Genomic DNA, 20,052 nt, shown 5'->3' on the forward strand with positions numbered 1-20,052 from the left:
TGCCAGGCTAGAGAAAGAATTCTAAGGTAAAAAGCTTTTGTCTCACTCACCTAAGACACCGAGTCCAATCACACTCAGGACAAGAAGGATCAGCCCAGCACAGCCGAGTTTCAGAGCCAACCGATGCCAGCGTGGGCACCTACAGGTGTCTGAGAAGTTAAAGAAAACACGCTTTTAACCTAGTTGAGTGCATTTGGAATGAAAGTCAGAGGTGGTTTGATTAACATGGATAGTTGGGTTCAAGTTGAGGGTAGGGTGCAGAAAAGAGACTTTCCTGGACACCTTACTGTGGAATTCCACAAGATGAGTTCTGAGTTGGGTCAATAGTGTTTTCTCTGATAAAATAGGATGACTTGTACATGATTCATGTGAAAGGGGGTGTTAGGAGGGTCAACTTGATTGATGGGGAAGATGTTGTGAACATTGCTGAGTGAGTACTATACAAAGTAAAGAATGTGTTCTGTTATGGAAATGAGCCAGCATTTCCTCCAAGGAGGAGGATCTGTGGTTGATATACTGTGCACCCTAATAAAGCTTTCCTGGGAATCAGAGAACAGAACAGTCATTAGATTAGACATAGAGGCCAGACAGTGTTGGCACACATGCCTTTAACCCTATTACTCAGGAGGCTGAGATCTGTCTGGATCTCTGTGAGTTCAAGGCCACACTGGAAACAGCCAGGCAATGGTGGCAAACATCTTTAATCCCAGGATTTGAGATCTTATATCTTTGTTTGGAAAGGACACATGCCTTTAATCCCAGGAAATGGTAGCAGGAAGCAGAAGGGTGTATAAGGAGCATGGAGCAGGAACTAGAAGCTTTTTTTTTCCTATTTTTTATTTTTCAGAGGAGAGTGTGAATGCAGTCCTCCACTACCACAAATTATGCAGTTGAGTTTCCCACATTTGGGGAAATCGCAGGGGTCAGCACATCGAAGTGCAATAGATAAGCCTCGCCTTGGAAAAACCACCTTCGTGATCATGGTATCTCCCCTGCCAGGTAAGTACTGGAACTAGAGACTTTTAAACAGTTCATCTGAGATCCCTTCCAGGTAATGACTCAGAGGCTTCCAGTCTGAGGAAACAGGATCAGCTGTGGAGTTGGCAAGGTGAGGCTGGCTGTGGCTTGTTCCATTTCTCTGATCTTTCAGAATTTACCCCAGTATCTGGCTCTGGGTTTTTTTTTATTAATAAGACCATTTAGCAATTCATATTAGAAAGGATCTTCATTTCTAGAAGGCACACACACACACACACACACACACACACACACACACACACACACACAGAGAGAGAGAGAGAGAGAGAGAGAGAGAGCTCAGTTTTGTGCTAAGTACCACCTTTGGTGTTGGTGATGTATAGCAATTCTATTATTTAACATGGGGCCCGCTTCACGGTTGTCTAGAATGATCTTCTCCAACTTAGAGCAAAGTTTAGGCATCTATGTTGTTTTGTTTATTTGTTTTGGGCAGAGTTTCAGTATGTAGTCCTGCCTGGTCTGGAACTCTAAGCAGACCCCTGGGGCCTCAACCACCCTGTTGTTTCCAGTATTTTGACTACAATGGTCTCTTTTTATCTGCACAGGCCGAGTTCTCAAATTCTTAATGGAGAGCTGAACTGTGGTTAGAAGCAACCTCTATGGACATAGTATCACACACACGAAAACACCGAGTTTTCCGTTTTAACTGAGCGCATGCACACTGTGGCTGTAACTTTCACAGTTTGGTATGTAATAGCAAAATCTGTTTGTTTGCTTTTTTCCTTTCCTTAAATAGAGTGTTTTCACCTTTTCATGTAGAGGAAGCATGCATGGTTTTTCTTTCACACAGCAGGGTTGCCAGCATTCACAGAGTTCACAATTTGAGGCCACTGTTCAGTAAAGTGAGTTATTTGAGCACAAACCATGGTGATTGGCAGGTTGTATTAGTCAGAGTTCTCTGGAGTCACAGAAATTATGGAATAATTTCTCTCTCTCTCCCCACCCTGTGGGAATTTACTGAAATGACCAGTCCTGCAAGGCTGGGTGTCTCAGCTGGTCTGCTGGGATCTTGAAGAAGAAATGAATGTGTGGATGAAAGTGAGGGCAAGCAAGCGAAGAACACCCCTTCCTCCACTGTCCTTACATAGGCTTCCAATGGAAGGTGTGGCCCAGATTAAAGGTGTGCCTTCCAGCCTCAAGGTCTGGATTAAAGGCATGTTAGGTGTCTTCCTGCCCCAAGATCCGGATCACAAAAGTGCCCTCTATTTCTGGATTATAGATCATTCCAAATATAGTCAAGTTGACGACCAAGAACATCACACAGGTAGTGAGGAATGACTCATGTCTTGACCAAGATGGTGTGAGATTTAATTGTGCTGCTCCAAACAATGTCCAGTTTAACACACAGAGTAATTTATTCCTGGAATTTTCTATTTAAAATTTTTATTAATGTTTGTTGACTACAAGTTATGAGAGTGTACAAACTGAAATGGCAGCTAAAGCAGGTACTGTGGGTATAACACATATTTACACCTACAACATAGCATTGGTGAAACACCACATCCTGTATCTTTGCTTTCTTGATGACCATATCAGTTACTATACAATGAATATCTTATGTATATCAGAAGTTGAGATACATCAAGTTATGAAATGTGTTTATAAAGTATCATGATTTGGTCAATTTATTTTTATTTTAAACACCTTTAAAAGCATGAATGTCATATGGAACATAATAATAGGTTTTTTTAATTTATAAAAATACTATGGGGAAACATTAGCTAGCTCCTATCACTCTAATTGAATTATAATACCCTACTGCTCCTATTTGGTATCTAGCATTTACATTTATAATGGCTTTATAAATTCTAAGAAAGCTTTCCTGGTTGTCTTTTTGCTGTACTTTGTTCTCTTTTTGAGACAGGGTCCCTGTTGTCCAGGTTGGCCTCTAACTCCCTATGTGGTTGAGAATGGCCTTGAACTCCTGATCTTCCTGCCTCCACCTCCCAGGTTCTGGTTGGTATCATAGGTATGAGCCACATACCTTGCTAAAGTCTCCTTATTTCTGCAAAGTACCTTTTGATTTATGTTTTATATATACTTTCTGTTGGTTTATATTTTGCTAAATATTCCTTAATATGAATGAATACATGTTTGAGTTACATGTTATATTTTTAAAATCAGATGTGCCATTACTATACTGTCTTTTATTTTCATTGTATTTTCTGGAATTGTCTGTGTATCATATTTTACATGATTCCTGGCAACTGACTTGTTTAACCCAGACTGGAGACAAGACCAACTGTCTCTAGTCTCTAGACCAGCATTGAGACACGACAGCCACTTAGATGAGTTAGTTCCTTTTAAAATGTTCCTTTGGAGAAAGAATAAAAGGAAGGGATAGAGGGGGAGAGAAGAACAAGAATCTCCCAGAAGAGACAAAAGACACTCAGCCTAACTTATACTTGGAGTAGTTTCTGTAGACCCAACTAACTACAGACTGAAGATAGTCACATACAAAAAGCTGCATTTGTGTGGAGTGCACACATCCTTTCTCCATCTTTATTCTCTAAACAAATACTCAACAGCAGCTATTCCTGTGACTTTGAAATTAGCCTAGGTGCTGTATGTAATCTACAGATTATCTGAAGCACACAGCAATATGCAAGCCGGTTACTTATAAGGACTACATTTTATGTAGGAGACCAGCATATATGCAGAGGTCTGGAAGCAACCCTCTGTGGACAGTGAGCAGTGTTCTATGGAGAGAGGTGATACAAGACTGTCTTAGAAGGAGGCAGTCAATGTGTTAGGTTTGAGGATGTGGCCAGTGGATCACCACTGCTGCTGTGTAGGTCATGAATGTCCTGGACAGGAAGCAGGAACAGACACCAGAGGAGACTCCAAAGCCCCTAGGCCCATAATATTTCATAATCCATGAATTTTTATCTGTATCTGTAAAATGTGGACAATATCTACTTCATAATGCTCTAGAGAGGGCTGTAGGCAACAATTGTTCTAAATTCCCAGGCATAGCATCTGGCCTGTGCTAACTGCCAATAAATACCACCTTTCTTTCTTTCTTTCTTTCTTTCTTTCTTTCTTTCTTTCTTTCTTTCTTTCTTTCTTTCTTTCTTTCTTTCTTTCTTTCTTTCTTTCTTTCTTTCTTTCTTTCTTTCTTTCTTTCTTTCTTTTCTTCCTTTCTCTCTCTCTCTCGCTTCCTTCCTTCCTTCCTTTCCTAAAAAGTGAGCTTTTTTGTTTGTTTGTTTGTTTGTTTTTATTTTAATTATAAGTAAAAAGCCATTTTGGTGAATTAAAAAAATCTTCATTCATTCATGACAAAATTTAAAGAACTCCCGTCCTCAGAGCTAGGCTTCCTGGGCTCCGCGTACTATCTGTTCTGCTACTCTAGTTAACATATGACGAGCCTGTGTGAGCACTGCTTTTGTAGAAGTCCTTCCTCAGGCATTCTTCGGTATCCACACAATGCTAAGCCATCTTCACTGTTCTAGACATTTCAACATCTGAATCTATAGAATATCTTCCAAACCCCTTTCCATTTGACACCATCCTCCTGACTTGATCTCCACAGCACACCGGGCATGCATGTTCCCCTACAACATCACAGGCATCTTCTCCCTTTGCTTTTGCTGGTCTAGCTTCCTAGAAGGCTCATCACTCAGCTCCTCAGCCTTGGTCCCCAGAGACTTCCAGGATTTGACTCTCAGAAAGACCTGCTTTGATCACTCTGCTTGGCCTGATGCCATCTCTAAAGGCGAAAATCTTAATTTCCATTGAAATGTTTTCTTGTTGGCATCCAACATCGCACAGTCATTGATGCAAGTGTTTCTGTCACTGATTTAAAACTCCACAGTAATATAAAATCTGCAGGGAGAAAGATGGTTTCCTGTTTCTTCATGGCTGTTTCCCCAGTGTCCAGAGCAATGTTTATCTCATAGTAATTAGTTATTTCTGAATGAATGAATACACTCTGGAGGCATTTCTACATATTTTATCCACTGTACCATCAAAACAGACCTTTGGCCATTTGACCGCAAACAAAATAGGTCACTGCCCATGTCCCCCTTTCCGGTTCCTTTGCTGGCAGATCTAATCATGGTGCTTTGAATTCATCATGGTTTGAGCCCTTTAGTTAACGGGTCCCAGTGGTTTCACTGTTATTGTGCTTCTGCGTCAGCATTTTCTAGTGGAACACTGTGTTCTGTTTTTATTCTACTATTATTTGGGTTTTTTTCAGGTTTATTTACAGATTATTGATGTTTGAAACAATGGTTTTTGTAGTCTTTTTTTTTTTTTTTGCTTTCTAGACACTTTTTTCTAGTCTTTTGGGGATCATAGACAGCAGTTTGAGGACAGTGTCATTTTCTTTCTCTATATTCATTTTATTATACCCTTTGCAACAAGGCCCTTCCTCCACTTTTGCTAGGCATGATGGGAAAACAAAGACTTGCTTTTTCCCAACAAAAAACAGCTGGTGCCATTAATTCCCCCTACAGTTATCAAATCAGTTTTTCCTCACCTTTACGTAAACATTATCATGAAATTTATTTGGTGACTCTAAGACTTTCTCCTTGACTCAATCCTTTGACAATATAATAGTTTCTAAAAGAAGCCCTAAAGTTCAAAGTTTACATGTCATAACTCATAGAAGATATATCAAATTGGGAAACAGCTGCTTTGAGACGGGTGTCAGTAGGTTTGGTTAGACAGCAGAATGGAATACTGTATCATGATTATTTTCTATACTTTCTGCCTGATCTTCTGGTCTCTCACTTCTCAGCCATTCCCAGGTCATGTGCTGCATCTTACCAGCTTTCCACATTTCTTTTGCTCATATTACTAAATCCTCTGGTAGATAAGAGTGCTACTTTCAGCCAGTGTTGAAAGGTTAATGCCTGACTGGCTTTGGTAACTTGTGTGATTCACCCATTTAAAGCTGTTATACTTTGCAAGACAGAAAGAACCAGCTTTTAAAAAATATTAAATAAACATATATTTATTTATTTTCATTTAATTTAATATATTTAACATATATCTTTAATTTAATATGAATTTATTCAATTATATATATAAATCACCAGCTTTTAATTTAATTCAAATCTTTGATTTCAACTGTGACTTTTCCCCAAAGATCACCCTCCTTTTTTGGGAGATGAAGACATTAACCATGAAGTCTACTCTGCACTGTGAAGGACAGCTGGGGTTGCTGCTGAAGTAGAGCTGGGTCACAGTGTCCACATTCTGTAGATAAACTTGGAATTGGCAATTGATTGCATCAAGTATCTCTAAAAATAGGCCTCTGCTCATGTAAGTAAAATATCCTTTTTTCAGGATATTTAACAAAGGCTGAATAGGGGAACTGATGTTCAGGTTTCCTGCTGTCTACCTGAATAAAAATGGAATGTATGTTCTTTCCAGAACTGTGGTTTTCTGCAGACAGGCTGCCTACACTAACACTAACAGAGCTAATTCTCACCTTCAAAGCAGTGACTTAAACCCACAGGTTTTAGAGGGAAATCTTAACTCTGGAAGATAATTCAGATGACGGAGAAGTAAAGCTGCTTACCTGGAGGAAGAGATGGAGGTGATGCACGCTTAGGCTCTCGGGTCTTGGTTAGGTTTAAGTCAGCGTAGACTACTGATGCATCCATTGTAGGTGAGGGACCTGACACTGAACTTGTGGACAGGGACAAACTCCAAGGTCTGTGAGGAAATGAGCAAAAAAGGAAGTCCCCTGTGAACACTCTGCTGTGTGTCCACACCCACCCACACTTGTCTCTGAGGGTTTCTCCATAGCTACTGACTTTGGTGTCTGTCCTGCTCATGTAGCTTACATTTTATTTTATTTTTAAGAAAGAATGTGCAACACACAGAACATAGAGTGGTTTTTCAGACAAATTTCTGGGAAGGTCTTTCTGGTTCTTGTTCCTCTGACCACCCGTTATGAATTGTCTTCTCACAGCTCCAGTGAAATATTCATCCCGGATTCAAATTTACCTTACCCTGAACTCCCAGGGGTTAAGATGTAGGACATTTTATGCTATGTTATGAAATTGAGGATTAGTACATCAAAGTGCACGGTGCTATTTGGCACCAGCTGAAGCTCTAAAATCCTCCTGAGATACGAGATACCCACGTTGTGAAACGAGCTATGAAGTGTGGAAAGGCAAACATGAATGTGGGCAAAAACTCACGACGGACGCAGTTGGAAGAGCAATGACGGGGGCAGATCATGCCACTCAGTGTTGCCCTGAGTGAAAATACTTCATCTGTCAGAGCTACGGAGAGTGGAGGACACAGGTCTATGGCACATGCTAACCTCTCTAACGATTTCCAGACCCAGGGCCTTAGAACAAGGACTACACATGCCACCGAGTCAGATATTCTCATATCACAAGTGAAAAAGAAGAAGAAAAGCAAGGATTTCCTTAAAGCCACTTTCTGTGGTCAGAGTGGAATTGTATCAGGTGCTCACAATTATGTAACACTGGCAGCAGTCTGCTGGCTGTGAGTTCCCGTAGACAGGTTGTGTGCTTTCACAACACAGGGCACACCCTCATTCCCCAAGACCACTGATGATTACAAAGGGAGGGTCTCACAGCACACTTAGTGACTCCATGGATCTTCACCAGCTGTCACTGTTCGATGGCAGTCATCACTCAACGCCAGGCCTGGGCTTCTGCCTCATGCTCCATCGAAACCTAAAGTTTCAATAAGTGGACAAGATTTTCCAGAGTTGTCCATCTTGAGTGATTCTACATATTTCTTTTACTCAGATTACTAAATCCTCTGGTAGACAAAGAGTGCTGATTTCAACCAGTGTTGAACCTTTAGTATAGATAAATTTTATATACATCAGGTCCTCAGGCTTTAGTTTATATAAGGATCATCTGAAAGTTTATTAATAATTCATTTTGCTGTCCCATAATGTCCCTCCCATTCCAAGATATCCCTAGCTTTCAGTGGTAAGTATGTGAAGAACATTCCACATATTTGAGGTGGGTCTTGGACCATGCTTAAGCAAACATTCCTGTGGTCGGTGACTACGGTGATGTAGTAGACAGATCAACAGAGTAAAGAGAATCTGAAGCTGTATTTTGATGAAAACTGAAGCTTTGAGGACATTGAAGGATTTTCTTTTTAGTCTTCCTCGAATATTTTATGTGTGTTGCTGATCTGTGGTTGTGACCTGGGAGTACAGACAGTGCTCTTGACTACTGAGTCCTCTCTACAGGCCCAACATTGAAATTTAACAAGTTCTGAAGCCTGACTCTGATGGATCTGCAATGGCCTTATTAAATGCAGGAGATTCGAGGGGAGGTATTTTCATCAGCAGGTGCTCCCAAAAGCCTCGAAGCCACAAAGCGTAGAGAAACTAAAAATAACAACCAAATACATCGCCATTGGTCTGTGTGTTCCATGCAGCTGATAGACCACTTTTCCTGTGATGGAGTGACAGGAGCCACACCAACTACCACACAGTTATTTTTACAACGAATGTTTTCTTATGTAGCCATCATTGTACAGATAAAAATAAAACCCTCCTGAGAATTAACACCCGGGGATGCATCTGGCTATTGAAGTCGTCTGGCCACCTCATTGCCCAAATGATAGTTTCACTGTCGGATTTCAGGATTATATTGATCTTGTTGCCATAAAATATAAGGAGGGTAAGTGGATGTGTATTTGTGTGCGAGAGAGAGTAAAATGTGATATTAAGTATATATGATGTGATGTGAAATCCAAAGAATTCAAATGGTGAATGGGTGTACGTGATCCTGGATTTTATTGACTTTTATTTATCCATGTAGGTGTATGTGTTTATACATGCGTGTGAATATAGTATATGTTTGTGTGGCATGTGTGCATGTGTTTGAGGATGTACACACCGTGTGCATGCCCGGAGACCAGAGGAGAGTGTGAGACATTCTTTCCTCCTTTGAGGCAGGGTTTCTTCTGGACCTAGCATTGATTTTGTCTGTGTTTTCAGACAGTCTGGAAACCAACATGCTCCAGTGATCCTCCTTTGTCCTCTCCTCTGGATGCTGGGGTTCAAGGTGTTCCAGGGACCACACCTGGCTTGCTACATCATTCTTATCTGCTGAGCTATCTCTCCAAACCCTGATACCAAATTTTAAAGTGGCTGTAGTTAAAGTCATATTGAAAATCTCAAAGATTAAGAAAGACAAGCTTCCTAGTGGTAGCCTGCTTTGTTATTGAACTCTTCCACTTTTTTTTTTTTTTTTTTTGTCCCGAGACAGGGTTTCTCTGTGTAGCTGGAACTCGCTTTGGAGACCAGGCTGGCCTCGAACTCAGAGATCCACTTGCCTCTGCCTCCCGAGTGCTGGGATTAAAGGCGTGCGCCGCCACAGCCCAGTGTACTCTTTTTTTTTTTTTTTTTTTTCCTTGGTAAGCTTTCTTGGAAGTTAGAATGTGTAGAAAAACAGTGAAATATGAGCATTACTCTTGCATGTGAAGAAATAAAAAAGAGGCTACACAAATAACAGTGATAAAGGGGGCTGGAGAGATGCTTTAGAGGTTAAGAGCACTGGCTGCTCTTCCAGAGTTTGATTCCCAGCACGCACCAGGCAGCTCAAAACTGTCTGTCACTTGGTCCCAAGGGTCCTGATACCCTCTTCTAGCTTCTCTGGCCACCAAGTGCTCACATGGTGTGCAGACATACATGCAGGTAAAACACCCTCACACATGAAATAAAATAAAAATAATTTAATAATTTAAAAAAGACAAGGAGAGGTGAGTGAAATTTCAAATGTCAAAATCATGGAAAAATTTACAAAACAGATACAAAAACAAACAAACAAACAAACAAAACAAAAACAGGGAAAGATGGCCCAGCCAGAGAAAGGAAGGGACACTTTATAGATTAGAGCATCACCAATGTATGAACTTCTTCAGGAGGAGTTTTGATGAGCTGATGGACATCACCAATAACAGCAGCGGGGACCCAGCAAAGTGAGACACAAGGAAGGAAAATCACCTGCCAACAAGGACACGGGAACTGTAATAGAACCAAACAGACTTTGGGAATGAAAAACTACAATAGCAGAAATGAAATGCTCACTGAGGGTCAAGGGAGTTTGGTACTTTTCAAACACGTGAGCAAAACAAATTTCTTCTCATGAAAGCAGAAGATGGAATGTTCATGAAGGAGAAGAAGGATGGGAGAAAAAGAGGGGAGCCACTGAAGGTGACAGGGTGTCCGTGGGTCAAGACATGGTACAAGCATGTGTCAACGTGTCACGGAGAAAACCATTATGCTGTCCACTTAATACCTTCTAATAGAAAGTGGAAAAAATGATGAGCTACTTTTCTTTCCAGATATTCTGATCTCAATTATTTCATAATAACTGCAGCAAACTGACTCATACAGATGTCTTCAAGTGGTGAAAAATTCATTTTAACCAAAAATATTGCAGTCAGCAAAATTATCCTTCAAAAGTGAAGAAGAAACTGAGACTTTCCCAAATATTCAAAATCTGAAGGAGTTTATTAATACTGGACCTGCTGTCCAAGAGACAACCCAGAGGTCTTCAAAGTGAAAGGACAGTGAGGAGAAAAACAGTCACACAAAGTTTTCAACACCCACAGCAACACAGGCTACTCTAATACTGGTACATAGATTTTTAAGTCACAAACAAACGTGAAAAAGCAGGTATAATTGTGTGCAATGTGTATATAATACTTTAACATCAATAACAAATCTTGAGTGAAAAAAACTGCAACATAATGGAGTGTTTGTGATTGAAATTAAGCTAATACTATTTTAAAATAGAATTCTATATCTTTAAGAAGCTTTATACAGGAATTGACAAGATGGATCAGTGGGTAAAGGCATTTGCCATCAAGCCTGAGTCTAAGATGCATGCTGGGAACCCACATGTGAAAAGAGGGAATCAGCTCTTGCAAGTTGTCCTCTGACCTCTGCATGTGTACCCACATTCTTTAAATTTAAATGGTAATTTTTAATAATTCTTAAAAGAAGCTTCATTATGTAATTGCAGTGGTAACCACAAAGCTAATACATATAGTGTCTGATTGTTCTATTGCTGTCAAAAGACACTGGTGATTTGAATAAAAATGTCCCCTATAGACCCATAAGGAGTGGCACTATTAGGAGGTGTGGTCTTGTTGGTGTGGGTGTGGCTTTAATGGAGGAGGTGTGTCACCCGGGGGTGGGCTTTAAGGTCTCAGAAGCTGGGGCTGGAGAGATGGCTCAGAGGTTAAGAGCACTGACTGACTGTTCTTCCAGAAGTCCTGAGTTCAATTCCCAGCACCCACATGGTGGCTCACAACCATCTGTAATGAGATCTAGCGCCCTCTTCTGTGTACATAATAAATAAATAAATCTTTAAAAAAAAAAAAAAGGTCTCAGAAGCTCAAGCCTGGCCAGTGTGTCACTGTCACTTCTGCTGCCTTGGATCCAGATGTAGACTGCTCAGCTAGTTCTCCAGCACCATGTCTGTCTGCATGCCACCATGCTTCCTGCCATGACACTGAGGGACTAAACCGCCAAATGTAAGCAAGCACCAATTAAATGTTTCTTTTTTATAAGAGTTGCTGTGGTCATGGTGTCTCTTCACAGCAATAAAACCCTAACTAAGACGCCATGACTAAGGTATCATATAAAAGAAAGCATTTAATTGGGGCTTGCTTACAGCTTCAGAGAATGAGTCCATTTCCATCATGGGCCTGGTGTGGACTTTGGAAACCTCAGAGCCCACCCCAGTGACACACCTCCTCCGAAAGGCCACACCTCCTGATCCTTCCTAAGTAGTCTACCAACTGAGGACCACATTCAAATACACGGGGAGCCCATGGGCACATTCCAACCATACAGAACAGAGGCAACAGAAAGTAAGACGCAAATCAAAGCATAGCACTGTAAGAAATAATGAAGTATGAAAGGAGTCAGTGAGAGAAGAACAAGGGAGGGGAAGTCATGAGCATTCAGAAATAACACATTAGTCACCTTTCTGTACTCCACTTCTAACAAGAAAGTCAAAAAGAAAATTAAGAGAACAATTCCATCCATAATGTCACGAAAGAGACTAAAATAATGAGGAATAAACCCAGGTACAGATGAGAAGGACTTATATAGCAAACACCATAAAACATGCTGGATGAAATTAAGCACACTCTAATAAAGGAAATCTTGGATTAATGAGATGGTTGGCTTTGATATGTTGAGATGACTATACTAACAAAGTGATCTACAGATTCGAAGCAATCTCCATCCATCATAATCCTAAGAACGATCTCTTTTGAGGAAATATCAAATTGTTCCCTTAATAAACAGAATTTTAAGATTCAACACTACATTCAAAGCACTTTTGGAAGCCTACAAGGTTGGAGGACGCATGCTGACTTATTTGAGAAAGTCTTTGTTATCCATATTAAGAAAATTCTACTAGCATAAAGACACATAGATCAAGAGAAAGAAACAGAACAGACAGGACGGATAAATGCCCACGTGTACGGTCAAATGAGCTTGACAAATGTGCCCACTTGGATAAAATAGTCTCGTCAATGCACAATATCTTATTTTTATTTATTTATGTGTATGTGCCTGGGTATTTAATATTTATGTGTATGTGGGTGCAGGGGGCTGTGGAGGTCAGAAGAGGGCATTGGATCCCCTGGCCCTGGAGCTGCAGGCAGATATGAATTTGCCATGTGAGTGTTGGGAACTTATCTCAAGTCCTCTGCAAGAGCAACAAAATGCTATCAATTGCTGAATCGTCTCTCCAGCCCTCAATGAGTAATATTAATAATATTAAATAATTAAGTAACTAAATATTAATTAATAATATTAAGTAATATTAAGCTATATGTCTATACACAAAGAATGAACTTTGACTCTTAATTTATACCATATGCAAAAATAGACTGAAAATGGATTAGATACCTAAATATGAACCTAAAATTATTAAATTTCTGTAAGAAAATATATAGGGAATTTATTCAGGACATTAATAGAAACTTCTTGGGAATAATATCAAACACATCAGCAACAAAAGCAAAATAGACAAACGAGACTATGTGAACCTTAAAGGTTTTTTTAATGACAAATGTCACAGGTGACAAGGTGGTCCACAAAGCAGAGAAAAGGGCCGTGAGCATATAGGGAGAGCCCAAAGTGAAACACTGCAAAGGATTAATCCGTTAATTATGTTAGAGCCCTCACAATGTAATGGTGTCTGGACATGTCCACACTGACACTCAGAGATGTGCTTTCCTAACATCTTAGGCATTTGTATCTAAATCTTAGCAAGCTAACAATGAAGGTTAAATATCACAGCAGCATAGTTTCCCAAGGAGCAGGTGAAAGGTTGCAAACCTCACTAACCATCATAAGGATTAAGATGAAAACACATTGAGGAATGACTCTTGGTTTCTAGATCTGCATGAAGGAGCCCGGACATTTCCAGTTCATCTCACACAAACACCAAGGTGAACCAGCTCTTCTAGGCTGTGCAAGAGAGGTGAGGACACAGGGCAAAGATGTGCCCTCAGCCCTGGAGAGACGGAAGAAGGAGGGCAGGAACCATAGCTCTTGAGAGCAGAGATTCAGGCTCTGTCTTTCCTATGAGGGAGCCAGAACCAGCAAACCTCAGCTGCCATCAACAGAGTGCGTGGACTTAGTGTGGTTAACTTTGTAGTTACTAGCAACAGGGAAGGCAACCACAGTTTGTGATACTGGCCTCCAGGAACTTGTCCTAGTTTTCATAGTAACCACCACACAAAATTAACCTTAAGAACATAGGGAAGAGAAACTATTATATTAAAAAAAAAAAAAAAAAAAAAAGACGACAGAGCCCTCTGCTCTTCCCAACAGATGTCTGCTCTCAGAAAAGGGAGGAGCCCAGAACCCAAGTGGCCGGAGGTTTAGCCTACCAGACCAGGGACAAGAGACAGCCAACTCCACCAGCTCCACTTTCCTCACAGAAAAGGTAAATGTCAGTTTCAGCCCACTCTAGCTTTCTAGGTGAAAAAGGGAAGCGGCCAACCTCAGCTGCTCTGTCTGACCAATCCTTCCTTGTAAGACAGAGGAAATAGTGAAGAAACACGAGCTCACGGTCGGAGGCAGAAGGTCACCAACACCCTTAGCACATTTGCCTCTCTGGGCACCTCACCAGCACACTAAAGGTCTAATTCTGCACTTCCTTCACCTGGTTACCTGAGATAAAGCCCCAGGCACTGCACAAGCAAACCCTGTGACTTGAGAGTTAAAATCACACCAAGGGATCACCTGCTATCTATCCATTGGATGACTACTCTCAAGCAAGCAATTTCCCCCTAAGAAAATGAAAGGATGTTGAGTGTGGGTGAGAATGTGGAGTTGAAAGCATTATACATCATTGTTGGAGAAGCAGGACAGTGCCACCCCTGTGGAAAACAGTGTGGTGAGTCTTCTAGTACGGAAAACAGGATCTCTGTTATAATTTTATTTTGTGTCTCTCAAAATTCATGCTTGCAATTGAGCCCGTGGTGGAAATTCTGTTAAGGATGAAGGGATTAAGCCACAAGTACTGTACCCTCATGAATGGATTTTATAAATGGAACAAACCTCGTTCACAGTCTTCTTGTTTTTCTCCTTACTGCTGTGTGGGGACGCAGCATTCATCCTTCTGCCTTTTCATCCCTTTCACATGTAAGGATGCAGTATAAAGGTCCTCACTAGACACTGATGCCTGTGTCTTGACCTTGTACTTGAGAAACAATTTGTGTGCTTGTATCTGTGGTCCCACAAAGAGACTAAAGACAAATAAAAGAGCTATTTGCACACCCTTGTTCAAGGACGTAGTGCTCACACGAGCCAGAATATGGACAAGCCCATATTGTTCATCAGTGGATGAAGGGACAAAATACTGTGTCTACACAAGGAAATTGACTTGGCCTCAAAGGAGAAGAAATTTGGACACATGTGCCAATATGGATGAACTGAGAACTAATACAAGAGGTCCACAGAGTCTGCTTAAAGGGTAACATTTATTAGGAAGAAAGACTCACTACAGTATGGGAGATTTCTTGTAGGGTCCTGGAAGGCCGAGGTATAGTTCTGCCACACGCTGTTCTTCCTCCTGAGTCAGTCCCAACATCCAAGCCCAAGAGGGAGAGAAGAGCCAGGTGTATGCACATCTCAGGTCTTAAGGGTAACCCCAAGGCCACGCCCCAGGAGCAGGTACTTCAAGGTCATAGGTGGGTAGGACAGTTATCTGCTACATCTCTAGGGATGGTACTTCAAGGTCACAGATAGAACAGATATCTACTACAGAGAGCATCATGCTAAGTGAAAGAAGCCATTTACATAATGTCAAGCACTGTGTGGTCTTACTTATGGGAAGCACTTAGAGATGGTGAATTCATAGAGACAGAAAGTGAAGGGTGTCAGGGTTTGGAGAAGGAAATCCAAGATAATCTATCCCAGGCTACATGAGATCCTGGCTAAAAAACAAACCACAAAACCTGTTTCATGAGGTTATAGATACACTTAACAGTTCCATTCTGTCAGCCTGTTAATAGGGTTGTAAATTTTATATTATACACTTTTTCCACCATAGAAAATTTCAGCAGTGAATTTTTGTAACTCAGGTGTAGTATTGGGTGATAACAAATAAAAGAAGAGAAGAGAGAACACCAGCCCTGACAACGGAGATGTGAGGACCATGTGTTCAGTGGACTCTTCTGGGTTTTGTTTTGTTTTGTTTTGTTTCCTCATCTATAAAATTGTCAAGCAGTCAGTCACTGAAGAAACTGAGAGAATGGTAGAGACTGGAGAGCGAGTGAGCATCTTGATGATTGAAGATTGTCTGTTTTCTCCAGTTTGCATCAGCTCATGCTGCACTTGAGCCCTGTGCACGACTAAATCACTCAAGTGTGATTACAAAAGACTGAGTCCTACCAAATTTGTGTAATTGGAAAACACTGCTTTCTTGGGTAAACTCTTAACCTGTGGCTGTGGGTTGTCATCTCTTGGCTTCTCATTCATTAGACTCTAGTTGTTTTTTGTCTTGGTGCTTCAGAATTCCATAAAAATGGCCAGGTGTGATATAATTCTATCAATACAGGCAGTGGGGAGGCTGAGACAAGATTTCTGTAAATTCCAAGGCCAGCCTAAGCTGTATAACTCTGCCTGGGCTACAATGTGAGACCCTGTCTCAGAAATAAGTTTTTATTTTTTTAAAAATACATTTAACCCTTCCTTCTTCTGTGTTCCTTCAGGTTTGTACATAAAAGATTTATAATAATTTGTGGTATGGTAGAATCATTTCATGACTTAAATGAAAGCCTTTCCTGGGATATCTGTTCTATCTGTGACCTTGAAGTACCATTTGCACTGGCGAGCAGATATGGATCACTCTCTGTATTAGTTCAGGCTTGCTTTAAAAAGCATTAGAGACTAGACAGCTTAAACAAGAGAAATGTGCATTCTCAGAGTTCTGAAAGCTAAAGTCTACAGAGGGCTGGCAGGGTTTCCTGAGGCCTCTCCCGTGGGTTCGCAAGGCTGCCTCTCATTTCTCCATGCGGTCTCCTCCAGTGTGTGTCTGTGTTCTAACCCCTTACTTTCAGCCTGGGGTAACCCTAAAAGGTTCACTTTACTGAACCAGACAAACTGAAGACTCTGTGAGGCCACACCAGGATGGAGATCCTGAGCTGTTGAAGTTCAGTCTGTGGTTGATTTGAAATCTGATGGGATAGATAGACTAGGGACAGAGGTGAAGTTAAGGAATTTAGGGAAAAAAATGATCTTGTATGTACATTTGGAACTGTTAAGTTTGTGGTCCTGGTTGTTGGGAAGAGGAGTCCCAAGACCCGGGAAAGGGGCAGAAATCCCAGGGGAAGGGGCAGAAGTCCCACCCTCAGGAATAGGCTATGGGCAGGAAAACTTAGGTTGTTGGTTGGCAAGAGTATTTATCTGGAGTTTGAGAGTTCTTGAGAGGAGCCCGGAAAATTTAGATTTGCTATACTAAGTTAATTGGGGAACAACTGTCAAAAGCAGGTTGTGTTTGGGAGAATACAATCTGAGAGGCTTTTGTTACACCAGAATCACCTTTCCGGGTGCTTCGGTAGGTTTTGAGATTGAAATGTTTTAGGAACACGGATGATTGAGGAGGCCAATGGTGAGAGGGATGGTCTGTAACAGGCTTCTGAAGTTGTTGCGCAAGGTTGAGAGAACTTGGCTTTGGTTCCGAAAGGGGGACTTAGATCAAGTGTCTGAGAGGGGTGGGGAGGAGGTCTTTGAGAGTTTGGGACCGGAGTGCAGAGGATCTGGGGAACACTGAGGAAAGGGGAGAGTGTGGAAGGATCGATCGAGGACAGGTAAGGACTGTGAGTGACGAATATTTGATCAGAGAAGCTTGCAGGGATGGAATACGAGACGGTGGACGAGATTTAGGAGTAGAGGGAGATGTTGGTGGGAATAGATCGGGAGAGGGGATTGTACCAGGCTTTTTCTTTTGGGCCACCAATCAGCTTCCAAACATGACACAGAGACTTATTAGTTTTGAAAGCTTTTTTTTTTTTTTTTTTGTATGTGTGGTTTTTCGAGACAGGGTTTCTCCATGTAGTTTTGGAGCCTGTCCTGGAGCTTGCTCTGTAGACCAGGCTGGCCTCGAACTCACAGAGATCTGCCTGGCTCTGCCTCCCAAGGGCTGGGACTAAAGGCGTGTGCTTTAACGGGTGGCTAGTTTTTTAATTTAAATTAACCTGTTTCTCTTCATCTACCCTCTGCCTCAGGGCTTATTACCTTTCTTAAGTCTGTATATCTCACTTTCACTGCTTCTCTATGTCTGTCTGTCTGTCTGTCTGTCTGTCTGTCGGCTTTCTGGCTTCTGGCTCTGGGTGCCTTATTCTCGCCTCGAGTCCTCCTCCTATTTATTCTCTGTGCCTGGCAGCCCCACCCATCCCTCTCCTGCCTAGCTATTGGCTATTCAGCTTTTTATTAGACCAATCAGGCAGGAAAGGTGCAACAGATACAAGAACCCAGCTCTACATCCTTAAACAAATGCAGCATAAACACACCTTTACACAGTTAAAGTAATGTCCCGCGGCACAAACAAATGTAACACATCTTCGCCTAGTTAAAATAATACTCCACAAGAGGGGGTCCCAGAGTGAATTTGTTAGAGTTAGTGGTGAGCTGAGGGGCTGTAACAAGAGCATACAGACAGGGAGGTCAGCTGTGGTAGTTTCTAGAGTTTGGGAGAGGTGGCCTGCAGGGGCAAAGGTCAGTCTTAGGAAGTGTTTATGTATTTTGGAAGTGTAAGGGCGGAAAGATGTATATAGATCTGTAACGGGGAGATCTGGAGCTGAAAGGAAGTGTTTTCTGAGTTTAAAGAACTGTTTATTAATGGGAGGGAGAGGTTCATGGGGTGTGGGGCCGAAGGAGCTTGGGATAGAGGATGTACTAGGATTGAATATTCAGGGAACCATGAGCAGAGGAAATTGGCTATGAAAGCAGGGATGGGCAAGGTGGTCTGAAGTGAGGTGTTTATGGGTTGGGCTAGCAGGCAAACTTTATGTCAATTCTGGAGAGGAAATTCTTTCCTAGTAAGGGTATAGGGCATGAGGGAATGAGGAGAAAAAAACTGTGAAGGAGCAAGTTAAAGGAGGAGTCTGGAGGGGTCTGGAAGACTAGTTATGTATTCTGACTATGGGTGATGGAGAGGGGTTAACACAGAAAGAGGGATAGAAATCGAAACAACTTTTCATATACTTGAAATTACTTGATTAGACCTGTAAATGGCTTATTCAAACTTTTATGACTGACTTAAGCTTTCATATCTTCAGATCTTAACAGTACTGTCATAACTTGGACCTGCATACCTTGTATTATTAATTTTCCTTGACCTACATAACTTACTTGTCCGTTTGTCATAACCTTTAGAAACTTTAAATTTTTGTTAGAGTAAAGCCTGTCAGCAAGATAAACTGTATATATGAAACGGACTGACCAGGCAGCTAGGTGTTGCTGTTGTTAAAGCTACAGTTAGTCATCAGAGACCTGTGAGGGATAAATTTGAGTAGCAGGTATAATTTAAGTGGTTTTTCTATCAATTATAATGACAGAGGCTTGCTTAGACAGTCATTTGAGGCTTGTGTTATAGATGCAGTAGTCAATCATCAATTGTCGGAAAAGCGCAGTGTTTGTTTAATCTTCAGTTGCCTCATAGAGCTACAGGCTTTTGGTTGGTCAGACTCAGGTCTGAATGTTTCCTGGAGAGGAAGAACTTGGGAAAATTAACTTTATTTTGGCAAGGCAGGGTACAACAGTCAATCCAAAAGTGTCCACAGTATGCGCAGGATCCTGGTAGCAGATGAGGCATGGGGCAGTTTTCCTAGTGGTTAGCATTACCACAGTCCAGGTGGACTCATTGGTGTAGTGTTTTATCTGTTTTCCTTGGAGACCTTAAAGTTTTCTTGTTGGTGGCAGGTGGTGGTAGTGGTGGTGGTATCTCTGTTTATTGTGGGAAGCTTTTACTGAACATTTAAAATGCCTTATTCATCAAGTCTCTGAGAAGTTTGAGAACCTTTATCTATTAAGTATACCTGGACTAGATAAACTTTGTTTCAAGGCTCAACTTTGAAAACATATACATATATACATATATATGCTAAATGAAGCTTATTTCTATAATTAATCATGATTATAAGTATATTTATGAATATATTAAAGAATATGATTATTTTTGAGGTAACTGATAATTAACTTGTATGTTTTAATTATCTTTAACAGTTTATAGTAAGTTAATATAGTTTTTGTAAGATTAGGACTTGCAGCTTTATCCCTGTTTGAGTTGAAGATTTAATTGGAGATCTTCTAGTATGAAAATAAACCATAGACCATAAATGTAATAAACTTTTGTCATTACAGATTGTTGTAGTGAAGGAAGTATCAGGACAGGGAAAGGGTTAAGGTGAGAAAGTGGCAGTGACTGAGGGAGGTGTTATCAGGTTAGAGTGACCTAAGTCATCTTCTTGTGGTTTAGGGGAGCAGAGAACCTAATTCAGTTCATAACATGTCCCGCTCAC

The 20,052-nt window shown here is 41.1% G+C and overlaps 1 protein-coding gene and 1 non-coding gene across 2 annotated transcripts in view; both read right to left on the reverse strand.

Annotated features, from left to right (window-relative positions):
• The window catches only part of LOC118580599 (killer cell lectin-like receptor subfamily B member 1B allele C), a 32,040-nt gene that overhangs the window by 7,426 nt on the left and 4,562 nt on the right, over nucleotides 1-20,052 (reverse strand). The window contains exons 2-3 of the mRNA XM_036182424.1: nucleotides 6,566-6,702; nucleotides 51-149 (exon numbers count right to left, since the gene is read on the reverse strand). Coding sequence (XP_036038317.1) covers nucleotides 51-149; nucleotides 6,566-6,702 — 236 coding nt within the window. The remainder of the gene's footprint in view (nucleotides 1-50; nucleotides 150-6,565; nucleotides 6,703-20,052) is intronic.
• LOC118580954 lies at nucleotides 845-1,007 on the reverse strand. Its single transcript, XR_004944604.1, has one exon. It is a non-coding gene; the product is annotated as a U1 spliceosomal RNA (small nuclear RNA).

The sequence above is a fragment of the Onychomys torridus genome, chromosome 3 (assembly GCF_903995425.1).
Source record: "Onychomys torridus chromosome 3, mOncTor1.1, whole genome shotgun sequence".
Taxonomy (NCBI): domain Eukaryota; kingdom Metazoa; phylum Chordata; class Mammalia; order Rodentia; family Cricetidae; genus Onychomys; species Onychomys torridus.